This window comes from Simochromis diagramma, unplaced genomic scaffold, assembly GCF_900408965.1.
Source record: "Simochromis diagramma unplaced genomic scaffold, fSimDia1.1 OVJJ01000672.1, whole genome shotgun sequence".
NCBI classification, from domain to species: domain Eukaryota; kingdom Metazoa; phylum Chordata; class Actinopteri; order Cichliformes; family Cichlidae; genus Simochromis; species Simochromis diagramma.
Window position 1 is genome coordinate 128,043 of NW_024387215.1, and position 21,757 is coordinate 149,799.

A 21,757-nucleotide genomic window follows, 5' to 3' on the forward strand; every position below is an offset into this window, starting at 1 on the left:
TCTCAATTGGCCTAGAATGGCAAAATGGTTAAATCTGGTGAAGTAAAGTAAAAATGTCAAATATCACAACTTTTCTTCAAAATGAAATTAAATAAAGCATGTTTTTATACTACAATGGCAGAGAGATTAAAAAATGTGGTTTTAGTGGAAGTAAATGGGGCATTTTTATACAAGGGAAAGTAGTAGTAGAGAGTGTTTGGTTTTGTTTCTGTTTTATTTTCAGTGCTCTAGTTCTTCTCTACTTTGTAAATACAAGGCTTTGTTCCTGTCTCCTCGTGTTTAGTGTAGGTTTAGTTCAGTCTTTATGTTTATCTTCTTCCCCAGTCAGTCGTGTTTCAAGTTACTCCTGTCTCTGTGCTCCCTTAGCCCATGTCTGTGTTTATAGTGTTGCGTCTCTTGTTTACTTAGTGTCAGCTGTGTTTCCCTCCTGGCCCTCATTTACTCCTTTCATTTATTGTCTGCGTTTTCCTCTGTTCAGTGTTGCGTCACATCCTTTTACTTGCCTGTGTGTTCTGTTCAGTTTTTCCAGTTTGGTTTTCTTTTAACTCGTGCAATAAAGCTGAGGTTTTTTGAGTTTAAGTAAATGGCCTCACTTTACTCAGTCCCTAAGGACCCCAAAGCATTTTACACTACATTCAGTCATTCACCCATTCACACACTGGTGATGGCAAGCTACATTGTAGCCACAGCTGCCCGGGGCACACTGACAGAGGCGCATCCTGGAGTTTTTGTTTCCTCCCTTCCTGCCTGTCGCACACAGACCTTGACAGGAGGATACAAAAGGGTGGAAGAGTACTTGAAGTCATGTGTCATATGATCATGTGACTGGAGAGCTAGGGAAAAGTAGACCACAAAAAAGTTTATATAAATGTGTATATAAGATATGAGTATCGACATAATTTATATATTTTCTCATTGGTACATCTTATATGTGACGTGATATTTTACAAATGAAGTATCAACATTACATAAATATGGCACATACCACATAGTATTACAAGAAATTATGTATTTTTAGCATTCTGTCATAGAGTTATGATTACAGGTAGTCCCATTGTGAGAGTGAATTTCTTTATCAACAGTATATCAAGCTGACTGTGTGAACTGTTATGTGCAGCCAGGCAGGAAAAAAAACCCAATATGCAGACTCGTGGAGGCAGAACTTAAACTCTAACTCCACTGCTTTATTGCAGGAATTAGTCAAAAAACAGAACAAAACTACGAGGGCTGGAAACTGAACTGGAAACAAAACACACAGGCCAGAACAAGGGTACGACACGACACTGACAAAGAGAAACGCAGGGATCAGGGAATGACAGACAGGAGGGCAACACAGCTGGGACAAATCCGCATCTAACGAGACAAGGGAGCAAAACCAGAAACATTAACATGAGACACGGACCTTCAAAGTAAAACAGGAGACACACAGGCACAGAACTAAACCACTACAAAACACTAGAAATCACAAACCACAAAGAAATCATAAAAAACAATAACAATACACAAAACACTACAGGTCACCAAAACCAGGACCGTGACATGAACCATGTACGCTGGAACAACACTAAAAGTGAATAATGGAGAAATAATAAGTAGGACTTAGCTGTTCAGCCTTTGTAGTCTTTTAAGTTGTTCTATCCCTGAGCAATGCATTTATGGTAAATTATAATTGAGAACATATTCTACCATTTTATATCTGTGTCGTGTGATCATCTAATTAAAGCAGGTGTCTCAAACTCTTTCTCTCTTTAGGCCCATGTCACCACTACTTGTATGTTGACATGTAGAAATATAATGCAATTTGGTCCTTGAAGTTACTTTTTTTGTTAGGGAAGATTTGTTTGTTGATGAGTGCAATGTTAAAATAAGTTCTTTAAAAAGCAAAAAAAAAAAAAAAATTAATATTAAGGCAAATTTATCAGAGAGTACAACATGCTGAAAGCTTGACTGTGGTGGTTCAGTGAGTTATTTTTAAAGAAAACAAAAAAACTACAAGACACATGGTCCTAAATATAACTAAAAAATCAAAAAAGGTTTACTTATCCTGCAGTCCTACAGCAGAACCTATAATATGGCCTTGATTCCAAGTATATGTTATAATCCATTGGTTATGCAAGCATGGCTCTACGGGGCAAGCCAAAAAAGAGGCAAATGTTAGCTAAAGTCACATTATCCAGGGATAAAATTGAAAGTGCAGACTCCCAGTTGGCAGCAGTCTGCCACCTACTGGCTGCCAGCTTGTTGCAGGCTGTTTCTATTTATGCTTATTATACAGAACCTACCACATGTTTTTCCAGGCAATAATCCACAGTTTTTAAGTTGCTTTAATAGTTTATTAATATGCTATTAAATAGAACTAGACAGTTTTGCATTTTGCAGTTTTTATTGTGCTTATTACACAAACTACCACAGGTATAATAACTTAGAAATTACTACATTATTACGTTCTTGTTTCTTCCTTGTTCCCACTTTATGACAGAGCTCTATTTTCACATTGTTACCCCCAGTTTTGGGACCTTTATTATCCAATTACATGAATTCCTGTCATAATATTACTCAATTGTAACCACTATTGCTACTATGATATTACATCGCTCAAGATCAGGAAGGTGGAGCTCTCAGATGACGGAATATACAGATGTTTCCTCCCAGAGATACAGAGCATGCAGAGATCTGCAGATATCCGGCTGGTTGTTGGTGAGTTCTTCCAGGAAATGTTTAATATCTAACTCACTGTTGATGATGTCGCACTGAGCTATTCTAGCTTTGACTTTAATGAGTAATTTGACATTATATAAAGTTCTTTTAAGCCTTCTTAGAGAAATTATTATTTGATACGTCATGTACTATTCTTATCTGCCTCTGTTATTAATTAAATTTAGTCAAAGGTTCTAAAACTGTGGCGATGACAAACAGTGGCTGCGAATCAGACCTCTGCAAACAGCAGTTGTGAATGAAAAGATACAAATGTTAGAGGTAAAAATGGATTCTTTACAAAGATCACAACAGTGAAGTGACATATGAACGATGATTTGTGTCCTGAACACACAGAGTTCCAGCTGTGCTGCCTCCTTTTACTTTAACTTCCAGGTGATCTGTTAAACTTAGGAAGAGGTCAGAGGTTCAAATGTGATATGATAGTTTAAATCTTTATATTTTATAAATGTTGACATTATACGGGCGCACTTTTAAGCCAGGTAGTTCTAGGTTTTAAGGCTTTTTGTCAATTTTCCACCAACAAATCATAAAGTTGAATTTGGTGGATGTAAGACAGATTTTAATTGAATTGTTATAACATGATCTACAGCCTACAGAGTTTTAATCAGAATACGTTCAAAACTTTTAGAGCTGTTGTGTTTACAGAGAGAATGAAGTGCAAATGCTACCAACAACATGAGCTCCTTATTGAAGGTGATAAGAAACTGCTGAAACTATTTTGAGCTTATCTTTGTTTTACACATGATCTGTACTGATCTGATTGATGAAATATATGCAATTAAAGGCAACTGTCCCTGTGTTCATAGTGCTCAGTGTTTATCTAATAGATAGAACACTAGAAACTGATCAGACAGGAATGTCAGGTTTGCAGTGACTCATTAGTTCCTGCTTCCTGCTCAGCTTCAGTGACTCATTTCACTTTGACAGTGAAAGTTTGGATCACTGTGTCATAGTCTGGAGTCTTCATCTGTGGTAAGTCGTTCTCTTTTATTTGTTTCTTTGGTTTGTGGGGTTTGTGTGTGTGTGTCTGTGTGTGTGTGTTTGTTTTTGAGACAGGGAACAAACAAACAAGAACTTTATAACAAAACACTAAAATTTGTTGTGAAAAACTATGGCATTATTTTTTTGCCACTATCTGAGCACATGTAAAAAAAAAAAAAAATGAGAGCACGTGAAAAGAATGTGCAAGTACAAGTGTTGCATTTTGAGGAGAAATTTATTTTGAAAGAAGAAAGCTAAACTTGAGCGAACAAATTCATTGCTGCTGCAAAAAATTAATTTCAGTGTTTGCTATTATCCTATACACACATAGTAACAGCCCCTCTCGCATTTGCTCTTGCATTTGCTCTTTCTCAGATCTCTGCAGACCCGCTCGCTAGGGATGGGTACCGGTATCCGGTGCCATGATGGCACCGGATCTGACATAAACGGTAGTAACCAGACCGAAAAGCAGCGCACATTTCGGTGCTTATTTCGGTGCTTTTTTTTTTTCCTGAGCTGTGATACACTTTAGATTCTAGCCAATCATTTTACGTTTCCGAGGATAGTAGGTGGGGCCAGGTACGTACGTTCTTTTAGAGCAGAGCTACAGATTAAAATGCCCAAGGCGAAGCGGTCAAAGTCTGGCTGTACTTCACAGCAAAATATGCAAACTCAGCAGCCTGCAACAAGTGCTCAGGTCACGGGCAGATGCTGATGGCTCAACAATCCAGTGAAGGATGACACAGGTCCACCATCATAAATAGTGCTCCAAATCAGCTGGGAATTGGCTGCAGGTGTGACGGTGAGCACAGGTGAGTGGGCCAGGAGGGGAGCCCATAATGAGCACCGCCCTGGCAGAGGAGAGAGAGAGCACAAAGGAAAAAAACAAACAACACAGAGTCAGCCGGTGAGGAACAGGGACATCACAAGAAAAAGTCATAATTTTCCAGTTTGTCTTTTAACTGAATATCCATATTTCCTGCAATGCAATTGATCTGTCTTGTAACTGTTTGTCTGGAGAGGAGTACATTTTAAATGATTACCTTTTAAGAATTTTATTTTAAAATAACGGAATTTTTTAAGGGCATTTTAGCATGAGAATGGCTTAGTGCAGGGGTGTCGAACTCGAGAGCTGGTCTCCTGCAGGTTTTAGATCTCACCCTGGGTCAACACACTCGACTCAAATGATTAGTTCATTACCAGGCCCCTGGAGAAGTTCAAAACATGTTGAGGAGGTAATTTAGCCATTTAAATAAGCTGTGTTGGATCAAAGACACATCTAAAACCTGCACGACACCAGCTCTCCAGGGCTGGAGTGTGTGTGTTGTTTTTGCAGATTTGATATATGCCCTTTTTTTTGCAGACATCTAGAATGAGTCGTATAAAGGATAGACATCGCTTGGTTTTGCAACATGTTGTGATCCTCATTTTTTTAACACAATCTTGTGGTGGTAAGTTGCACACCAACATTTAGAAAATCCACAGTTTAAAGTACTTACCTGTAGTTTTTTAACAGAACATGAAAACAAACACTGTAACAGCAACAGTTTATGTTGATTTAGTTAAATAAATCAGTTACATATCTTACTCAGCCTGATCTTGGAAACTCATGAAGTCTTCAGAATTACAAAACTGCAGAATTTGTTTGTGTGTCTAAATTTGTTAGGTCAGCATCAGATGATTGGTCCAACTCAGCCAGTAGTGGCCATGATTGGTGATGACATCATTTTGCCATGCCACCTGGAACCTGCTGTGGATGCTGTTGACCTGACTGTGGATTGGTCCAGAAAGGACCTCAAACCTAGATCTGTCTATGTGAGGCGAGAGGGTGTGGAGCTTCTGACTGAGCAGAATCCTTTGTACACAGGAAGAACATCACTCTCTGTCAACAAACTGCAGTGTGGAGACGTTTCATTGAAACTCTCCACAGTGCAACTCTCTGATGCAGGAACATACAAATGCCTTGTACCTAAATTTAATGCAGAAACTGTGGTGACGCTTGCTGTAGGTAAGTTTCATTTAATTTAGATTAATTTCTTCACTTTGCAATTTAGATGTGAAGAAAGACTTTAAGCAACATAGATATTGAGGGTCAAAGGGCACTCAGAATGACAAGTAGGATAAAGGAACACTTGTGTCAGCTCCAGTAGAAAGTGGATCACAGACATGTGAGTTGAGAATAGAAGTGCATTTATTTTGGGTAACCAAACCAGCTCTGATTTGGGCTAAAAATGCTTCTTGAACATATATTTGGACTGAGCATACCGACACAAACTGACAAGAGGGAATCCCTACTGAATCACTGGCAATCTAGTATTCTGGCCATAGGGGTACACAACCTGACCAGTGTAGCACATGGAACAGCTGGACAAATAAGAGAGGTGCATAACAAAAACCAACAGTATTTATAATTGGAGGGGATTTGTGCACCCACTAAATGGGCGTTTAGCCAACCGAGGGGGAGTTGGCCCCATGATAAAAACTCTACAGCCAAGGTGGCCCTTTTAACGACCAAGAGGGATCAGAGGAACGTTGATCTGACAAAGGAAATACTTGGATAGGTACAGGGTAATTTCATCCTATATACAGGAATTTTGACAAGAGCAAATGGAATAAATAAGAATATTCGAATTTTGTCCAGCCAGATTGGCAATGTTGATTTCACATATCATTGGGCCAATCTATAAGTCTCTTAGGACAAGAACAATGTGAGTTAAGATTGATCAGAGATAAATTTGGGAAAACTGTAACTATTTAATTCTTTTCTTTGCAGGTTCAGTTTCCTCACCAGTCATAGAACTCACCAATGTCAAAAATAAAATGGTGTTAGAGTGTAAATCTAATGGCTGGTATCCAGAGCCTCAGATGTTGTGGGTGTACAGTGAGGGAAAACCCATTTCTGTGGAACCTACAAAGATTGTCAGAGGTTCTGATGGGCTCTATGCTGTCAGCAGTAAAGTGACTGTGGAGAAAGGACAGAGCTACAGCTTCACCTGCAAAGTTCAACAGAAGAATATCAGTCAAATCAAAGAGACACACATCCATGTTTCAGGTAGAAATGCTTTTTTATCACTCACATTAATTTTCAGTTACAGAAAGTAGAATCTAGAACATTTTGTCTCCTTATATTCACAGGTGATCTCTTTATGGTCCAGTCTAATACTGCTGTTCACATTATCATCAACTTGGCTGTCTGTTTAATAAGCGTCGGGACAGTAATATTCCTAATATGGAAGTGTGGACAAAAGAAAACCGGTAAGTTCAAACTTCATAGCACTTTTTACCCCAACCTCAAATTATCATCAGACCTTTTTAATGTCTTGTTTTAGTGTAACTGCCTTTAAAATTAAGGGCTAAGAAGTACAAACGTGATTCAAATAAAAATGACACAAACACATAAACAGTTATGTTAAAGGCACCCTAGGCAAAACAGTGGATGGAGACTGCAGCATGACCAAAATTATTACAGCAGTGATCTTGTAATCTCATTGCCTTTGTAATTGTTGCTTTGAAGATGCAGTTCATGTAATTGCTGCAGGGCAGCGGTTTACCAGCAAAATTGAAGGCTCTCAACAACTTTACTTTTATAAAAGAATATAACCAGCTGGTAACAATTTGACTAGAGTCCTGTGTTACAATAAGATGTGTTACAGACATGTAGAGTTGGTCTCATCAGTGCAGATTGACTGCAATATCTTTACTCTCTGTCTGCATTTATAAACTAAGTGGTAATTCAGTGTGGTAAGTCAGACTGTGATTATTTATTGGCAGTTTGCATCCCATTAACGACCTGTGCAACACCCTCAACCTCTAAAAGACCAACTGGTTGCCACAACGACCTGCTGAATGTGTAAAAATTTTCCTCTATTGTGACTGAGGCCTTTTGGGGGGGTTATAGGTAAAGATATTTGAGGAAATCATCCACTGTAAAATTATTATTATAGCAACAATAATACTGAAAAAAAAAACTTTTTGTGCTTCATCCTGATTGTAAGTATTGCCACCAAAATATCATGTTCGCACTTATTTACTTCTATAAACAACAAAGTGAAAGGAAATTAAAATGTGAAAAATATGTATAAATATGTATGAATAGATATGTGATTTTGAATAAAATTGGCAGCAACTCTCTAATGTAATAGTAATGCTTCAAACTGTCTATTTGTATTTACATTTTAATACTGGTATAGTAATTTAGAACTGCCAGCACATGTGTAATACATAGAAATTACCAAAATTTTATCCCTATGATCTACATAAATACAGTTAAATACAGGGTATTTATATTAAACCCTTATATTGATATGTATGTGGATATACATTCCACTCAAGATTGTTTCATGTTTTCATTTATTTATTTAAATTAGTATTATATTATACAGTAATTAATAGTCTTGAAGAGTCTAGATTTTTTTGCTTGTTTGTTTTGTTTTGTTTTAAGAAGCATCCTTAGCATTGTTTCCAAGTATGTGTTTTAGCTCTCAGCCATATTAGGTTTAAACATTTTTTTCCTACATTTTTATTCTAACAGAAAACAAAAGACTTGAAGATGAGTTTCAGAACAATGAGGAAGACTTAGAACATGTCCAACAAACCATTAAAAAACTCAAGGAGCAGAAGACATCTCTGAAGAATCAGAGAGAAAAACTCATCACACTGATTCAGGAGGACAAGACAGAGAAGAAAGAAATCATGTTGGAGACTATCCCAGCTTTGGCTTTGGATAAAGGCAAACAAAGGCAAAAGCTTACAAATAAAGAAAAGGACCTGGAAAAGAGAATGGAAGTACATGATGAACTGTTAAAGATGACAGACAAACTAATGGAGGAAACAGAGAACATTATAATCCAGATGACAGAAAGAAAGGGAAAGTTAGAAAAAGACAAGGAACAAATTATTAAACACTTGAGAGAGAAACAAAGAAATGAAAAAGATTTTGAAGAAACTGTCAGAGAAACAAGCGAGAAACAATGAACAGGTGTGTAAGAACCCAGGATGAGTTTTTCTTTAATATGTGTCATGCTAAAATCACACATACAAACTGTCATGTTGTGTTCAGTTTATGTTCCCAGTGTCTTCAGTAGTGAACCTAACCCTATTTTTTTCTTTTTTCCTCAGCAAGCAACAGAGTAACACGATAAATAAAACATGGATTTTGCATTGCTGTCATTTTGCGATGCGATACCTGATATGTCTTTATTTATTTGCTTTAAATTTATATTATATACACTTAAACAAGACATTTTGACTGTATTTTATCATAGGAGATTTTGTTATGATAAAATGTATCAATATTATTTAATCTTTTTAATCTTCTGTCTGTGTGAAAGTAAGAATTACACTGTGAGAGAAAGAAGAAAATATGAAAATATGCTGTATGTATTGTATTGTTGTGAGATCTGGGGTAGAAAGAGACTAAAGTCCCCCCCAGTCATCTCTAGATCAGAGGTGAGAGAGATTAAAAGATTAAAGAGATTAAAAGGTCTTAATATTCAGACTTATGTGAGTAAGGCCACACACAAGGTCACACTAATACGTTTTCGTTTGAAAACGCATCTTTTTCTCTCCGTTTTCAGTCAAGGAAAATGGAGCGTTTTGAAAACGCTCTTCAAAGCGGATACATTTAAAAACGCCGTTTTCGCATTGCAGTGTGAACAGCGTACCTGGAACCTTTTTTGAAAACCATGACGCATTTTAGTCATGTGTTGCAGTCATGTGACCAATTAAACTAAGACAGCGGAGGGCAGTTGTTACAGCAATTGTTTTGTTTGCTCTCAATTTTGACAGCTCTATTAAAGATTAATATCAGTTTGTACATGCTCCAGATAGCTTTTCTTCAAATTCTTTAATTCTCACTCGCTTTTGCAACTTTGTACTTTTGTGTTACTCGCAGCAACAACTCCACCTAATTGTTAGTCCATTTAAAAAAGTTGGTGCTTTTCCTCAACATTTTGCCGCAACGTTTTTGGACGTTTCAATGTGTACACACAACTCTGTGAAAACGACTGAAAATGGTAGTGTGGACGCGGAGCGTTTTAAGATGAAAACGCCATTTTCAAATTTATCCGGACTAGTGTAGACGTAGCCTAAAAGTCATCAAAGTTCTAAAACAGAGCTTTCCCTCTATTTCCTCATAAATAAAGCTTTTTTATTTTTAATCAAAGATGAATCAAAATATAAGTTTGATCAATATTAGATCAATATTTCAATGAGAAACAAAGTTTGATTAATGGAAATAACTGTTTTAATGTCTGAGTTTTGTGGTGGTGTGTAAGTGCTCATGAACAACTTCAACCTTTACAGTTTTGTGTCTAATTCCTCACCAAGAGTCTGACCTTGGTGTGTGTGTGGGTGTGTGGTGCACAGTGTTGGGGAGTAACGGAATACATGTACCGCCGTTACGTATTTAAAATACAAAATATGAGTAACTGTATTCCGTTACAGTTACCGTTTAAAAAGGTGGTATTTAGAATACAGTTACTTTGTTGAAATAAATGGAATACACTGGGGTACTTTCCTGTTTCATTTTGTCGCGGGTCAGGACTGTTTGGGTTTTGTTTGACAGCTACGTTCTGTCTTTCCAGGCGGCAGCGTTACGGTTGCCATGGTTACAGGGCGACGCTCTCTCTCTCTCTCTGCGACTGTGTGTTTCCTGGGTGAGAGAGCACCTTTTCGTTGTTGTTGTTGTTGTGCTAAGCTAACAGGCAGAATGCTACAAGCATAGCTCTAAAGAATGTAGCATCATGGGCAGTGTAGTCCGTGTTGCAGGGAGAATGGACTGCCATACACGTTATGGGTCTGTGAGCGCGAGGAGGGAGAAAAAGGGGAGTGGAAAGGTACGAGTTGTCATCGAGGAAAAACGGGAGCTGGAAGCATGTAAATATAATAATAACCACTTCAGCCAAGAAGAGAGCCTGACGAGCCCAGTTGTAAGTAAGCTATTAAGACTCGACTGTACACAGTGTTCGTGTTTTCCTCCGAAAACAATAAGTTCCGTTGGAGCAGCCTTTCAACGCCTCTCTCTGTCTCTCGCAAGAAAAGTTGACCCACACAACAAAGTAAAGCTATTTTTCGGCTACGAGCCTACAGGGACCCCGCCGTATTAGTCAGAGGTCCCTTTACTACAGTTCGGAGTCGCGGACCTTCAGTAATAGTAATAAATCACACAGCAATAGTATATTCACGTTGTTGTAAAAAGCATGATAATATATTAAGTAATCCAAAGTATTCGGAATACGTTACTGTCATTGAGTAACGTAACGGAATACGTTACAGAATACATTTTGGGGCATGTATTCTGTATTCTGTAATGGAATACATTTTAAAAGTAACCTTCCCAACACTGGTGGTGCAGGATGGGGGGTGAAAGTGACAGCCTGGGGCCACTAATTTAATAAAATGTCTGACTACAAAATGTATGATTTAATAAAAGAAGTTTAATAAAATAAATAATTTTTAAAAAGTGAATTAACAGAGTTTAAAGAGGTGAAAGTATTCCGCTGTGTTTGAATTATGTTACAATAAATTTTCGTGTGAAAATGTGCTAAAGAATGTTAAGAAAAACAAAGGAAATGTAATGAATTGATTTCAAAGTTTAAAAGTACAATCTTTGTGTTAAATCATATAAGTCAGAGAGACAGAGAGTGACAGATAAGGTGTGGGTGGACATCGGGTGATAAAATATCAACCACTTGATTGGATGTCCAAAATGTGAAGATGTGATGCCCAGTATGAGAAAGGGGAGAAAGGGTGAGCAGGTAAAAATGGGGTATAAACAATGTTCCCTCTAATTTTTCACGTGTCTGAGCGAACACACAAACTCCCTGAGCGGTCCCTTGGACCACTGTGAGCGACATCAGACGTGTGCACTGTGATCATGTCAGCATTGAATCCATCCAAGTTACATGATTTATTAAGATAATCAAATCACATCATTTACATTTATGTTAGACTACTTTTAATTAACTGCTTTAGCCCACTTACAATGAAAATGTAAAACAAAAATGTAGTCATTGACCTGTGTAGTATGTTAACACTATTGGAAGTAAAAATGAACTCAAATTTTGAAAACACAACTTTTTTCTTTTCTTTTTTTTTTTACAAAGCTCTGGCTTGTATTATGAGTCTGAGTCTGTGGTCTGGGAGAGAGTCCTGTAACTCTGTCTGCAAAATACAGTATATAATGACCAATGTTGGGCAATTAATTATATAGTTACTTCTTCAAAAAAGTAACTCAGTTTGGCAAACAACAAAGTTTTTTGCAGCTATTTATTTTTTTAATGCAGCCAAGGTGTTTTTTTAAAATAAACATTTCAAACTGTTTACAGAACAATCAGGTGTTCTGCATCAAGTTTGATGCCATACAAATCATTTGTGCCACTCCAAAAATAATTTCTGTACCTGCAGGCCTGACAACAGGAGATGTATCACTCCTGTAAAACCTGTAACATTCAGCAGTCGCCTCATTTTTCTGACACACACAACAAAACTATTGACTACACAACATACTAACTACATAAGATTTGCGCTATGTTGCAAATCTCTCACATCTCACATCTCAAAACACTGCCGTCACTCCTAAAACTTCCCCCCGTTTCTTAACAACTAGATGCCATGTTGCCATATCATTTTTTGATTGGTCGACATGGTACTTTTTTCGACCAATAGGGAAGGGTGGGGGTGTTTTTGGTTTTGTTTTTGCTCACAGGCGGAAAGCGCTTTCGAGCGTTTTTTCTTATAGACCGTTTCTTCCCGCAGTAAATATAAACAACGACAGTATTCAGGAAAAAAACCAAACATTGCGTATATTTTTATCACAACTCTGGTTTTATGTGGCCTATCAACACAATTTAAAAACTGGTATAAAGTCCACACTTTCTCCATCAGTTGTTCTGTCTGTCCTGCTCACATCTCCAATGGTTGTATACGTTGTCATTAACGTGGCTTCACTCCACATCAGCCACGCAGCTTTGCTAGCTAAAACACCGGTGTCGGCATATAAGGACGCTGTCATAGCCTGTCAACAACGTTAATTAGCTGCGTATATATGAATGTGAATCACATTATTGGCTGGACTATGGGATAAGGTGGCATCGTTCTAATCCCATACGGTAGCAGCCAGTCACTTACTAACACTGCAAAACAGAATTGTTGAAGTTTTAATTTCTATTCAGGTTAGATTTTTTTTGTGCTCAACACAGGTTTTCTGTGCGCAGAGACTGTGCCAGCAGTGCGCAATTGCGCACGTGCGCAGCTTAGAGGGAACATTGGGTATAAAAGAGATTTTGGGTTCTTCCCCTTTGTCTTCTGTGAGATGAGCAGTTCAGAAGACTGGAGGTGAAAAGAGGTGAAAATTCTAGCAGGGACACTAAAAGGGGTAATGGAAGTCCAAACTTTGAACCTGTGAATTGATTGTGGAATTTATATCTCTAATAAAATATTCTGCAATTAAAGTCTAAATTGTGGACATTTTAACTTTAAACAGTAAAGATAATGGTCTGAGTATTACTCTTTATTAGTGCAAATAGCTCTTACATGTTACCCTGTCAATCAAAACAGTAGTTGGTGATGACATGGCATTTTTTTTCGAACCTGCCATCAGTGTTGTTTCTAAGGCTGAGAAGTGGACCAGATCTAAGCACAAATAGCACAAAAAGTTACAACATAAACAGACCTAAGTGATTTAAATTGATCAAGTGTTTGTGCAGATCTAATATTTAGGAGAAGACTGCTCCAAAGTTTGGGACCTGCCACAGAGAAGGCTCTATCATCCCACGATTTGAGTTTAGTCCAAGGGATGGATAGCATTAATTTTGAACTGGACCTCATGGTTTCTTCTGCAGCATAAACATGTAGCGGTAGACTACTGTTCCCATAAAGCTGTGTGTGGGGGGAGCTTCCGGGGTTACGAGTAAAGTTGGAAAACATCACCCGAACACGCTGCGTCCAGTGTCATCATTTATACGAAACAGATAGGAGCTAAGACAGGTGCGAAGGGGCTCGGGCGTTGAGTGACATAAAAACAAAAAGTAAAAGTCTCCTGTAGGAGACAGGAACCCAATGTAGATAAGCTAAAACTGGGGTTACATGCTCTCTCCGTTTGGCGCCGGTTAGCAGACGAAGAGCTGCATTTTGGACCATCTGAAGATGATAAATGGAGGCCTGGTCGAGACCAAAATACAATGAATTGCAGTAGTCCAATCTGCAAGTAAGGAAAAGGTGAATGATGCGTTTGAACACGTTAGCTGGGAGGTATGGCTTTACCTTGGCTCGCTGTCTTAACTGAAAAAAGCAGGATTGGACTACTGCACTCACCTGCCTACTTACCGTATTTTCACGACCATAAGGCGCACTTAAAAGTCTTAGATTTTCTTCAAAAAGTGCGGCGCGCCCTATAGCGCGGTGCGCCCTATGTGTTGTAAGGAGGACGTAGTAGAGAACACCATGAGAACGTTAAAGGGTGAAGTGTGGGCGTTGATCGTATATACCGGGACAATCGCACATACCTGTATAAAAGAACAGGTATGTGCATTATGCAGGACATCGTTGTTTTAACAACCCTGAAAATGGCAAAGAGACACGCTTACGAAGCACAGTTTAAACTGAAGGCCATCAGCTACGCGGAGGAACATGGAAATCGAGCAGCGGCGAGAGAATTTAAGATTAACGAATCGATGGTTCGCAAATGGAGGAAGCTGGAAAACAAGCTCCGACAGGTCAAGAAAACGCAGCTGAGTTTCCGCGGACATAAGGCGAGGTGGCTCGAGTTGGAGGAAAGACTCGAGCGGTGGATCATCGAGCAAAGAGCGAGCGGGAGAAGCGTTTCGACGGTCACCATTCGGCTAAAAGCAGTTTCACTAGCTGAAGAGATGAACATTGAACATTTCCAAGGAGGTCCGTCTTGGTGCTTTCGTTTTATGAAACGGTGCCATTTTTCCATCCGGACCAGGACTACGGTAGCGCAGCAACTTCCAGCGGATTATAAGGAAAAGTTGGCCATCTTCCGCTCCTACTGCAGCAAACACATCGGCGACAAAAACATCCAGCCCAGCCACATCACAAACATGGACGAGGTCCCGCTCACTTTTGACATCCCGGTGAGTCACACTGTGGAGAAGAAGGGGACCAGCACGGTAGCGATACGCACAACGGGGTATGAAAAGTCTTCTTTTACTGTTGTGCTTGGCTGCCATGCTAATGGACAGAAACTGCCGCCTATGGTGATTTTTAAGCGAAAGACTTTGCCTAAAGAGAAGTTTCCAGCAGAAATCATCATTAAGGCAAATGAAAAGGGCTGGATGGATGAGGAAATGATGAAAGACTGGCTGAGGGAGGTGTATGTAAGGAGACCAGGTGGTTTTTTCCACGCATCACCATCGCTGTTGATCTGTGACTCTATGCGTGCCCATCTCACAGCCGATGTGAAAAAACTTGTGAAGCAAATGAACTGTGAGCTTGCTGTCATTCCGGGAGGCCTGACAAAGGAACTCCAACCGCTGGACATCGGTGTGAACCGCCCGTTCAAAGTAAGGCTGCGAGCGGCCTGGGAGCGATGGATGACCGGTGGAGACCACAGTTTCACTAAGAGTGGAAGGCAGCGCCGGGCGAGTTACGCCACAATTTGCCAATGGATTGTAGATGCTTGGGCTAACATGTCTGCTGGCACTGTTGTTCGAGCTTTCGCAAAAGCCGGCATCGTTTCCGAGGAGCCGCACGGCACGGAAAGTGACTCTGACGGTGAAGACAGTGAACCTGGCATGTTTGATGGAGATTTAGCGCAGCTGTTCAATTCAGACACAGAGGATGAGGACTTCGATGGGTTTGATTGATGATAAAAATGTGAGTACCAAACTCAGTTTTGCTCCTGCTTTATTTTTAAATATGCACACTTGTATGCTTGTGTGTTGTTGATGATGACGATTATTGGTAATAAAAATGTGAGTACCAAACTCAGTTTTGCTCCTGCTTTATTTTTAAATATGCACACTTGTATGCTTGTGTGTTGATGATGACGATTACCGGCAATAGAAATGTGAGTAAGGTACCGAATTCAGGTTTGCTCCCGCTTTATTTTTAAATACGCATACGGTACTTGTATGCGCCCTATGGTCCAGTGCGCCTTATGTGTGTGTTAAATACAGTAAGGGCACACATAACTGAGACTGCGCCTTTTAGCACAGTGCGCCTTATGGTCGTGAAAATACGGTAGTTTAAAGGAACCATCAAGGTAGACACTGAGGTTTTCTACATGTGTCTTGCAGTAGGAAGATAGGGGGCCCAGAGCGCTGTCAACGTGATTGTTAAAAAAGTTGCCAAAAATGACAGTTTTATTTATGTTTATGTGTAGAAAATTTAAAGACATCCACTGAGCCACTGATGTTATCAAGGCAGCGTAAAAAAATGCTGGGGTCGATCTGACCTTACATTTAAAGGCAGATACATCTGCAAATCATCAGCAAAGTAGTGGAATGAAATGTTGTACCATAAAATGATGGAACCCAGTGGCAACAAATACAGTGCAAACAGGGCAGGGCCCAAAATAAAGCCTTGAAGTACACCGTTATTAAGAGGGGTATTTTGGAGGTACGGGAGCCTATATTAACGTAAAAAGACCTTCCTGATAAATAGGACCGAAACCACTGGAGGGCAGATCCTTTTAGGCCCGCATGAAATTCCAGCCGTGATAACAGGATGTCGTGGTCGACCGTGTCAAAGGCTGCTGACAGGTCCAACAATAAAAGGGCATCAGGGCTGCCAGAGTTCAGAGTTAAAAGAATATCATTAAAAACTCTTAGAAGAGTTGTCTTAGTGCTATGTAGTGTTTTTAAACCAGAATGAAATTTTTCAGAGATCTTGCTAAAATCAAGGTGGGCCTGTAACTGTAAATAGACCACTTTCTTCAGGACTTTTGAGAGAAAAGGAAGCTTTGAGATTGGCCTGTAATTGGACAGAACAGTTGAGTCCAGGCTATGTTTTTTAAGAAGAGGCTGAACTATAGCTTATTTAAAGCATGATGGGACACAGCCTGTAGCAATAGAAGTAATTAATCTCAGGATAAAAGGCCCAACAGTATTAAAAGTATTTTTAAGCAAACTTGGGGGGAGACAATCAGAAGGGTAGTGTGATGATCTTAGGTCTTAGGTGTCGAACTACCGCAGAGAAATCATTAAGGGAGACAAGATCAAACTGCTCTAAAACAGCTGAGCACATAGGAAGAAGACTAGGATCTGAGGCAGCAGTCAACGAGACAAGAGACCTAATAGATAAAACCTTGTAGTCAAAAAATGCCAAAAGTCATCACAAATACTTAGTGAAGATATAGCTCCAGCATTATCACGTATAACTCAGATTTTCCCAAAGTGAAGAAGTCCCACTAAAAGCAGCAGCAGAGCCACCATCATCGGAGTGAAGAAATTTTGTAAGACGATCTAAATATGACAGCTGGGTTCTGAGGAGTGGTCTGTCTCAGTCTCTGTGTGATGAGATGCAGAGATGATAGAAATTACTTTGTGAAACACAGTGGACATTGAATGTGTTGGATGCATTTTGTATAACAGTCTGGATAAAACAATATTCAATACACTGTTGCTGTCTTTGTTCACCATGATTAATTATCCCAAAAGGTTGATTCTGTTCAATGAGGAAACTTATGACAGACACCAACTTTTTGATCATGTGCACACAGCAGGATCATGAGTCATCACTGAAGAAACCAAAAACAGCTACAACTTACAAAAATTCCTACAGCTGCTGATAAATGTATTATAAAATCTCGTAATTGGTACAAAAATTTGTAGAGAAAAAATAACTATTAAGTCTTTGGAATTTAATAATTGCTATTATTGAATTGTGGCTATAATGATTAATAAATAAGCTGAAGCTGTGGAAATAGACACTTACACAGTCTGATGCACGGAGCTGTGACATCCCAACACGTTCTCACTCCCAACTCGTCAAACGTGTGACGCATGGTCAGGCCCCCTCTGCTGCACATATGGACGTGCAGGGTACCCCCCTCGCGTCGGGAATTGACGTGAAGGGTCCTCCGATTGAAGAGATTGCCGCGGAAGTGGCTTTTGTCGGTATATTTAGACATTTTCCAAATCACATTGTAACGACCTATACTGAACACAATAAATTATATAATGCAGGCAACTATCTGAGAGAAAATTACTGCAGATAAAACTAATTACAGGCTGTTATTTGTGTATCGGTTCTTGCATTGACGGAGTGAGCGATGTATGCTGGGTAATGGCACAGCTAGCGATTGGGTGAATTTATTGCACCGGTTTTATAAACTGTTCTACAATCCTTTTGATATTTGGAAATCTGCCGATCATTCTGCTACAGCTGTAAGATATCTTCTCCAACTCCTCTGAATACATGCAGTCATTTTACCGTCTGCTTTGGCTAATCACGCTCTTACGTATTAAATTAAATTAAATGTCTAATAAAAAAGCTGTTCTTTTTTATTATGCAAAAACATTTTCGGCAAAAAAACATTCTGCAAAAACATTTTCGGTGCTGTTAAGGAATTCACAGCGACTCACTTGTTTAATTTTGAGAAAGTTTATTTTTTTTATCATATCAGATGAGCGGCAGTGACGTCAACGTACTCGATCGTTGTTCTTTTTTATTAGGCAAAAACATTTTCGGCAAAAAAAACATTATGCAAAAACATTTTCGGTGCTGTTAAGGAATTCACAGCGACTCACTTGTTTATTTTTGAGAAAGTTTATTTTTTTATCATATTAGATGAGCGGCAGTGACGTCAACGTACTCGATCGTACCACAGGTAAGTGCGAATCTGAATCTGTAGATTTTTTAAAATTATTTTTCTTATTTAAAACCAAAAAGAAAAACCCGAAACAGTGAGCTCACAAAGCTGCTTTTAGCAGTTCCATGGGTTAAGATTAGCAATTTCGTGGAACAGCGAATGACTTAACATTTAATAGCATATATGTTACCACACCACATGTGCTGTAAGTTAGCTAAATTCATTTCTGTTAGCCAATCAAGTTAAGCTTATCATATATCATCATCCAGGGTACAGTGATAGAGAAGTGTGTGCTGACGTTTGCTGTTGTTGCCACTTTGTAAAGTTTGAGGGTTCTAATAAGGGTCAGTGTTGCCAGATTGGGTTGATGCTGAAATTGAAGATAGACGTTATCTATCAATCTAGCTCTCTCTTTATGGCTCTCTCTCTCTCTCTCGATTTTAAACTTAATAACAGCATTACATAATCATTAAATAGCAGACCGATCATCTATGCTGCAAATGAAATACAAATGGACACTAAACAGGGTTTATCTAAATCGTTACAATAGTGTTTAATGTATATATTTATTTATAAGGTGCTTCTGAATTCTGAATACTTTTTTTTTTCTAAACAGGTTCTTCATCAATCAGCCTATTATTGATTGATTCCTTCCTACATCTGCTTTTTGAAGAACTCCTAAAGGCACTTTTAAGAGCCACGTCAGTCTGTTTGTATCTGTTCTTACTGCTGTCCTTATTGGTCTGTCTCTCTGTTTCTGCCTCGCTCTGTTGATCTCTGTCTTGTTTGATTATTCTGTTTGTGTGTGTGTGCGTGCGTGCTTGTTTGTTTGTTTCTGTGTTTGTTTGTTTGTTTGTTTGTGTTTGTTTGTTTGTTTGTTCTTCTTTCTGCCATGAGTGACTCCGAAATTCAAGATCCTTTAAGGATCCTAGATAATCTGACTGATCAGCAGGAACAAGTTGATGAGCTCCAACACCTCGATGACATGCTTGGTGAGCTGAAGCAAGAGGTAGCTCCTGTACCTGTGAAGCCACCTGAACTAACAGTAAAATGGAAAAAAAGAGACAAAGATGGAAACCCACTCTATGCGAGACCAAGATCAATCCGGAGTCAATTACATAATGGTCAGTACTCTTTCATACAAGATAATTTGAAGATATAGATTGTATGGACACAAAACCATAAATTTAACGTATTAATTAATGTAAATATTTGTAAAGACAAACAGGAAAGTAATTTGTTTGTTTTGACACAAAAGGACATTAAATAAACCACAGAATTATCTCTTAAAACTGAATGATCCCCCCCTAGCAAGTATGGCATTCATTACGTTATGTTAGTCCAGTAACAAAATGTGGCTGACAGTTACCTCCTCACAAGGATTTTGGTAAAAGATATTGGTACTTGGCAGCACAGTGGCACATCCAAAAATGTCCTGATTTCAATTCCACTATCAGACCAGGGTCTTTGCGTGTAGAGTTTCCGTGTTCTTCCCTTGTTTCTCTGCTCGCAGGTTACCTGGTTTACTCCCACAGTCCTGAGATGTGGAGTTTGGCTAATTGGTGATTCTAAATTGTTTCTGTGTTATAAATGTGGATTTGATTTGTGTTTTTGATATACTGTTGATGTTTTATACAGCTGCCCACAGTCAGAAGACCAATTCTACCACTATTAACAGTCACTGTGAGGTGGCATTTGCCCCAGAGACTGTTGGTATGTACTCCACTGTGTCTTCACTAGATCAAAGCAGTATGTTCATGTGTTTGCAGCAATTGCTAGCATATTTATAGCCATCAAGCTTTACTCTCATAGCTACTCTGTCCATTACACTTTTATAATTTAATCAATTTTAATAGAAAATGTATTTGTTTTTTTTAACAGAGCGCTTTCTACAAGAACTCCAGAGCTCACTGAATGATTCTTCAGACGATCACCATGAAGCACCACCACCAAAAGCTCCTCTTTTGGCTTCCTTGAACTGGAGCACAAGAAAAACTCTTTTTTCAGAGAGTTGGAGGGCCAAAAGACCCCATCTGGTGAATACCATGGCAGCTCAAGAAAGTGTGTCGGAACATATATGCCAACAATGTGGGAGCAATCCAGCTGTGCTTCGTTGTCGTGACTGTCTACCATGCCCCCTTTTTTGTGATAAATGTGATGTCATCACGCACACCAGATATGTCCTTCACAATAGACGTGCCATGACAGCCGGATTCTTCCAGCCATTGCCTCCAACAACTTACATTGTAAATAAGACCCTTTGCCATGATGGTAAGTTCTGTGACTAAACTTATTATGTTTACTGTTTATACATTTCCCTTACGCTCTCTCTCTCTATCTCATTTTTTAAAAAAGTTGATGCTTCCTCAGCTCTCAACTACACTGTTAGCTTTGAGCTGTTAAGTTGTTTTTTTTTATTGTTTCAAGTAAGGCTCAGTTGGTCCTACCATATCTTAGTCACATTTCAACATTTTACTTCATAGTTAATAAACTTATTTAAATCATATGTTACGCATACATGTTGACTTCTTTAGCACGACTTGTACCTGTGGAGAGCCCAGTCACAATCTGCGGCTGTCCACCAGAGTGTTTGAGGGTCAGACCAGGAAAGGTTGTTGCTGTGGTCACAATGAATGGTAAGAAGAACTTTATTTTGTCCTGACTGACAACCATCTGTAAACAATTCACCTAAAACTAAACCCTCACAAGCATTGTTGCAGTATAGTCTGAGACAAAAAGAAGACCTAACCCAAAGATAATAAACTTTTACTCTGGAGTCATGAGTTTTTCACTTTTCTAGGACATTACAATCTCAGCATGCCAGAGCTGAGGTGTGAGACCAACCCGTTCTCACTCCCAAAGCGTAACATTTTACGCTAGGTGACAAATCGTCACCATATTACGTTTTCGGCTACCCACCACGTTCCTAAATGACGACCTCGGAAAAAAGAGGAAATATGAGAACCGTCTGGACTGAATCTACACATGTTTGCTCTTTTTCTTCAAATCCCTTAGAAACACGCTATTTAACATCATTATAGTCCTGGTTAAGGTCAGGAATAAGGTTATGGTCAGGGCTAGGGATAAGGTTAGGTTTAGGGCTGCAATACAGGGCTGGAACGTCTATTACCGCGGGAGCGTCATTGCACTGGATTCCAGCCATAACCCGCCGCGTACCATAAGAACGCCGAAGGTCTCCTTTTGCGTTCCTCAGGAACGCCGCGGGACGTGACAAAACGTCGACATGTTACGCCTCGGGAGTGAGAACGCTCTGGTGAGACA

General features: G+C 39.1%; 2 protein-coding genes across 3 annotated transcripts; both read left to right on the plus strand.

The window, feature by feature from the left end:
* Positions 1-4,896: 4,896 nt before the first annotated feature.
* LOC120746511 (butyrophilin subfamily 3 member A2-like) lies at positions 4,897-10,103 on the plus strand. 2 transcript variants are annotated; one of them, XM_040051933.1, is made up of 6 exons: positions 4,898-5,150; positions 5,366-5,707; positions 6,473-6,751; positions 6,835-6,954; positions 8,231-8,677; positions 8,818-10,102. In XM_040051933.1, the coding sequence occupies exons 1-5, from the start codon at positions 5,045-5,047 to the stop codon at positions 8,671-8,673; spliced, it is 1,290 nt and encodes a 429-aa protein (XP_039907867.1). In that variant the 5' UTR covers positions 4,898-5,044; the 3' UTR covers positions 8,674-8,677; positions 8,818-10,102. The 2 variants fall into 2 exon arrangements, with proteins under 2 accessions (XP_039907865.1, XP_039907867.1); XM_040051931.1 differs by having other exon boundaries at positions 4,897-5,150; positions 8,231-10,103.
* A 5,828-nt stretch (positions 10,104-15,931) lies between these two features.
* Positions 15,932-21,137, plus strand: LOC120746490. Its single transcript, XM_040051907.1, has 4 exons — positions 15,932-19,599; positions 20,114-20,188; positions 20,357-20,746; positions 21,010-21,137. The coding sequence occupies exons 1-4, from the start codon at positions 19,368-19,370 to the stop codon at positions 21,135-21,137; spliced, it is 825 nt and encodes a 274-aa protein (XP_039907841.1). The 5' UTR covers positions 15,932-19,367.
* Positions 21,138-21,757: the final 620 nt, after the last annotated feature.

What these genes read in the sequence shown, in the direction of transcription:
- LOC120746511 (XM_040051931.1), top strand. Translation starts at nt 5,045, where the DNA reads ATGCCCTTTTTTTTGCAGACATCTAGAATGAGTCGTATAAAGGATAGA. An exon ending in GACACACATCCATGTTTCAG is followed by an intron (nt 6,752 to 6,834) that starts GTAGAAATGCTT and finishes TTATATTCACAG; the next exon opens with GTGATCTCTTTATGGTCCAG. An exon ending in GTGTGGACAAAAGAAAACCG is followed by an intron (nt 6,955 to 8,230) that starts GTAAGTTCAAAC and finishes TTATTCTAACAG; the next exon opens with AAAACAAAAGACTTGAAGAT.
- LOC120746490 (XM_040051907.1), top strand. Translation starts at nt 19,368, where the DNA reads ATGAGTGACTCCGAAATTCAAGATCCTTTAAGGATCCTAGATAATCTG. An exon ending in CCGGAGTCAATTACATAATG is followed by an intron (nt 19,600 to 20,113) that starts GTCAGTACTCTT and finishes TGTTTTATACAG; the next exon opens with CTGCCCACAGTCAGAAGACC. An exon ending in TAAGACCCTTTGCCATGATG is followed by an intron (nt 20,747 to 21,009) that starts GTAAGTTCTGTG and finishes TGACTTCTTTAG; the next exon opens with CACGACTTGTACCTGTGGAG.